This window comes from Eimeria acervulina, genomic scaffold, assembly GCF_000499425.1.
Source record: "Eimeria acervulina Houghton genomic scaffold, Eah_scaff1683, whole genome shotgun sequence".
NCBI lineage: Eukaryota > Apicomplexa > Conoidasida > Eucoccidiorida > Eimeriidae > Eimeria > Eimeria acervulina.
This window is the reverse complement of record NW_013549015.1, coordinates 1-4621: the sequence shown is the minus strand read 5'-3', so window position 1 is coordinate 4621 and position 4621 is coordinate 1. Positions and strand designations below refer to the sequence as shown.

Here is a 4621-nt window from a genome sequence, read left to right as displayed (position 1 = left end):
ATGTAAGAGATTAGGGTTTAGGGTTTAGTGCTGTTTCTTTATTTACATCTCGCTCGGTGCTTTGTTTTATTTAATTTTCTCTACTTCGCCGTTCCCTTCCCTCCATCAACAAACCCTAAACCCTAAACCCTAAACCCTAAACCCTAAACCCTGAACCCTAGGAGACGCTTAAACATTTACAAGAAGTGAGAGTGAATGAAAACTTCTTACGTTGTAGCGGCAGCCCGTATGGGAGCTGTTGTTGCTGCTGTTGTTGCTGCTGCTGCTGCTGCAGCAGCAGAAGCACAATAATATAGCAATGCTACTACGATATACACCGCTGCAGCCTGCTGCTGCTGCTGCTGTTGTTGTTGCTGCTGCTGATGCTGCTGCAGCAAACTTTATGAAGGGTTTCGACGCGTTACTGCCCTCATAAAGGAAGAAAACTCTGATTTTAACCTGCCTCTTCTGCTGCCTCCTCTTGCTGCTGCTGCTGCTGCTGCTGCTGCTGCTGGTGCTGGTGCTGCTGCTGTGGTGCCCACGCGCGCCGCCCCGCTGCTGCTGCTGCTGCTGCTGCTGCTGCGTTCGTCCGCAGCACCTGCTGCTCCTCCAGCTTCTCCCTCGATGTCGCTGCGCCGCTGGCCTTCATACTGCCAGCCGCTGCTGCTGCTGCTGCTGCTGCGGCCGTTAAGCTGGTCTGCTGGTTGCTGCGTGCTGCTGCCTTGCTGCTGCGGTGCTGCTCGCGCTGCATCCGCAGCAGCAGCAGGAGCAGCAGCAGCAGCAGAGCGCCTGTTTGTAGCCCTTCTGCGAAGCCTTCGCAGCAGCTCCCCTCGAGGTAGGCGACCCGATGTTCTGCTGCTGCTGCTGGCAGCAGGTGCAGCAGGTGCAGCAGCAGCAGCAGCAGCATTGTTTGGCCTCATCGACGAAACCAGGGCACCCCACAGCCTCTGGCGTCTGCTGCTGTCTCCTCCGGTGACAACTCTTCTAAATCGCCTTCGGCGCTGCTGCTGCTGCTGCTGCTGCTGTTCCTGCTGCTGTTGCTGGTGCAGCAGTAGCTGCTGTTGCTGCTGCAGAAGTAGTTGTTGATGGTGAAGATACACTTGTTGCTGCTGCTGTTGCTGCAGCTGTGGGTTCGCGCTCCTGGCGTGGCGAAAGAAGGCGAACCGCGCAGCATATCTGCTGCTGCTGCTGCTGCTGCTGCTGCTGCTTCGCTGCCTCCTATCTAAAATAGAAGGGGGATAATCAACCTGACAGACTGCATGACAGTGCCAGCACTCCAGCAGCAAACACCCGAGTAAAGAAATATTGCGAGTGCTGCAGCGCCCGCATATCACTATCATCACCTGCAGCAGCAGCAGCAGCAAACGTAGCACAAGCAGCACAACATGCAGCAGCAGCAAAACATTAGAGCAGCAGCACAACATTGAAGCAGCAAAGAAAATGCAGCAGCAAACCAACACAAGCAGCAGGATGTACAACTGCAGCAGATACAGCCTGAAAGACAGCAGCACCACGAAATGCAGCAGCAGCAACACCAGCAGCAGCAACAGCAGCAGCAACAGCAGCAGCAACAAGGGCGTGGATCACTGCCGCAAACATCAGCAGCAACAGCAACAGAAGCAGCAGATGCAGCACCGTGGAGTGCAGCCGCAGCAGCTGCAGCAGCATCGGCAGCAACAGCAACACCACCAGAATAGGGTGTGGAGAAAAACTACAGACAGCAGCAGCAACAGCAGCAGCAACAGCAGCAGCAACAGCAGCAGCAGCAGCAGCTCTCCGTACCTGTCCTCCTACTGGGGCATTCTGCTCTGTTTCTGCAGTTTCTGTCTGCTGCTGCTGCTGCTGCTGCTGTTGATTTTGCTGCTGCTGCAGTGGTTCTTGCCCCTGAGCTTGTGCTTCCCCGCGCTGCTGCTGCTGCTGTTGCTGCTGCTGCTGCTGCTGCTGCTGCTGCGGCTGCTGCTGAGGAGGCGCAGCATTGAGGGTGGAGCAGCAGCTACACTGCACGAAAACTGCGCGGGAGTCGAAGTGCAGCAAAGCGCTGCAGGCCCGGCAGCGCAGCACACGATAAGATGCTTCTTCTGCTTCCTGAACGCACACAAGCCACACCTGCTGCTGCTGCTGCTGCTGCTGCTGTTGCTGCTGCTGCTGGAGGTGGGGATGGTGGTGCTGCTTCCGCTGTTGCTGCTGCTGATGCTGTTGCTGCTGCTGCTGCTGCTACTGATGCTGGTGCTGTTGGAGGTGTTGCTGTTGCTGCAATTAGGGTTTAGGGTTTAGGGTTTAGGGTTTACGGGTAGGGGTGGAGGCGTCGGTAGGTTTTCAAGCCCTGCGACAGACGAAAGGAGGCCGTTTGGGGACAGCAGAAAGAAGCAGCAGTCTCCTACAAACACAGGCTCACCATTGTTGCTGCTGCTGCTGCTGCTGCTGTTGTTGTTGTTGTTGCCGTTGCTGCTCTCGTTGCTGCTCCTCAATGGAGGAGCTGCAGGAGCAGCAGCAGCACCTGTTGCTGGTGGTGGTGGTGGTGGTGGTGGTGGTGGTGCTGCTGCTGCTGCTGCTGCTGCTGCTTGCTGCACCTCGTTACGGTCACCGCCTGTAGAGTTCTGCTGCTGCACAGCAGCAACTCCAGCAGCAGTTGCTGCAGCAGCTGCAGCAGAAGCAGAATCCGCAGAAGCGGTGGATGCACCAGGAGCAGAAGCAGGAGGAGCTGCAGCACTCCCGCCATTTGCTGCTGCTGCTGCTGCACGTTCAGCAGCAGCAGCAGCAGGTAATGCAGCAGCAGCAGCAGGTGCTGCTGATGCGCTCGGCATCAGAGAAATCATCCTCTGCTGCTGCTGCTGCTGCTGTACGTCCACCGACGGCAGGGCTGCGGCAGCAGAGCCGCTGCTGCTGCTGCTGCTGCTGCTGCTGCTGTTGCTGTTGCTGTTGCTGCTGCTGCTCATCGGGCCTCTTCTAGGAACGTCAAGTCAGTAGGCAACGGCTTCAGCAGCAGCAGCAGCTGCTGCTGCTTCTGCTGCTGCTGCCGCTGGAAAGGTTGCTGCTGCAGCAGCTGCCTCAGCTGCTGCTGCTGCCGCAAGAACCAACAGTATGCGTGCTGCAGCCTCTTAACATACACCGCAAGCCCTTAAATGACCTGCTGCGGTTGCTGCTGTTGTTGTTGTTGCTACTGCTGCTGTTGTTGGTGCTGCTGCTGGTGTTAATATGCTTCTTCTGCTGCTGCAGCAATGGCTGCTACAGCAGCGGCTGCTGCTGCAGCTGCAGCTGCGGCGTTGGCTTTGCGTTTGGTGGAGCTGTTGCATGCGGTGTCCCCCTTGCTGTTGCTGCTGCTGTTGCTGCTGCTGCTGCTTGTGCTGACCCCACAGCAGCAGATTCTCTTACCCCTTGTGGGCCCCACGCCGTCGTAGCTGCAGCAGCACCAGCTGCTGCTGCAGCAGGAGCGACAGCAGCACCAGCGAGAGCAACAGCAACAGCAGCAGCAGCAGCGGCTGCTGCTGCTGCTGCAGCTCTTGCTTCTGCTGTTATGAAAAAAGGTCAAACAGGAAACGGCCTCATGCCGCCTTGCTGAGAAGGGAGCCTTTGCTGCTGCTGTTGCTGCTGCTGCTGCTGCTGCTGCTAGGCAGCTGCTGCTTTAGACAGCTGAAGGCCCCCCACTGGAAGAAGCGATTTAAAAGCCAATTAAAACACAAGGAAAACAAAAGAGGAGCGCGAGCGGCTGCTGCTGCAGCAGCATTATCGTCGCTGCTGCTGCCGCTGCTGCTGCTGCTGCTGCGGGTCTGCTGCTTAGCAGCACATGCAGCAAGCCCAGGCTGCTGTAGCAGCAGCAATAGACATTTATCTTAAGCCATGCAAATGAATGAAGATAAATCACTTCAACTATTAATAAGACTTCTGCTGCTGCACCTAGAAGCACTGCAGCAAACCTGCTGCAGCAGCTAGTCATTGCTGCAGCAGCAAACAGCAGCAACAGCAGCAGCAGCGGGTCAAAGCCCTACTCCCCAGCCCTGAAGCACCTTCGTTAACGTCTTTAACCTGCAGCAGCAGCAGCGACGGAAGCAGCAGCAGCAGCAGCAACTATACCTCATGCAGCAGCAGCAGCAGCAATTGCAGCAGCAACAGCAGCACCAACAGCAGCAACACCAGCACACCCTGCGTCCTTAGCATTAACCAACAGCTGCGGCTACATCCGTGCCAGCAGCAGCAGCAGCAGCACCAGCAGAAGAGGAAGCAGCGGCAGGGGAAGCAGCAGCAACAGAAGCACAAGCAGCAGCAACAACAACAGCAGCAGCAGCAGCAACGCTGTTTCGTCGTCTTCGCCTCTTCGCTTGGCTTCTCTACCGCAGCATACCTCTGCTGCTGTCTGTGGGGTTGCTGCAGGACTACAACAAAGGCAAGCAGCAGCAATAAGACCCGCAGCAGCAGCAGCAGCAACAGAGACAGAACAAGCTGCAGCAGCACCGTCCGAGTGTGCAGCAGCAGAAGCACGAGTGCAGCAGCAGCAGAAGCAGCAGCAGCACCACTACCACCACCACCACCACCACCACCAACAGCAGCAGCACCAGCAGCAACAGCAGCAGCAGCACCAGCAGCAGCAGCAGCAGCAGCAGCAGCACCAGCAGCAGCAACAGCAGCAGCAGCAGCAGCAGCAGCA

General features: G+C 57.2%; 1 protein-coding gene across 1 annotated transcript; it reads right to left on the bottom strand.

The window, feature by feature from the left end:
- Window positions 1–380: 380 nt before the first annotated feature.
- On the bottom strand, window positions 381–2915 carry EAH_00062170 (hypothetical protein, conserved; the record flags this gene model as incomplete). The annotated part of the gene is made up of 3 exons (XM_013393269.1): window positions 381–1322; window positions 1762–2017; window positions 2365–2915. The coding sequence occupies 3 exons, from the start codon at window positions 2913–2915 to the stop codon at window positions 381–383; spliced, it is 1749 nt and encodes a 582-aa protein (XP_013248723.1).
- Between the last annotated feature and the right edge of the window lie 1706 nt (window positions 2916–4621).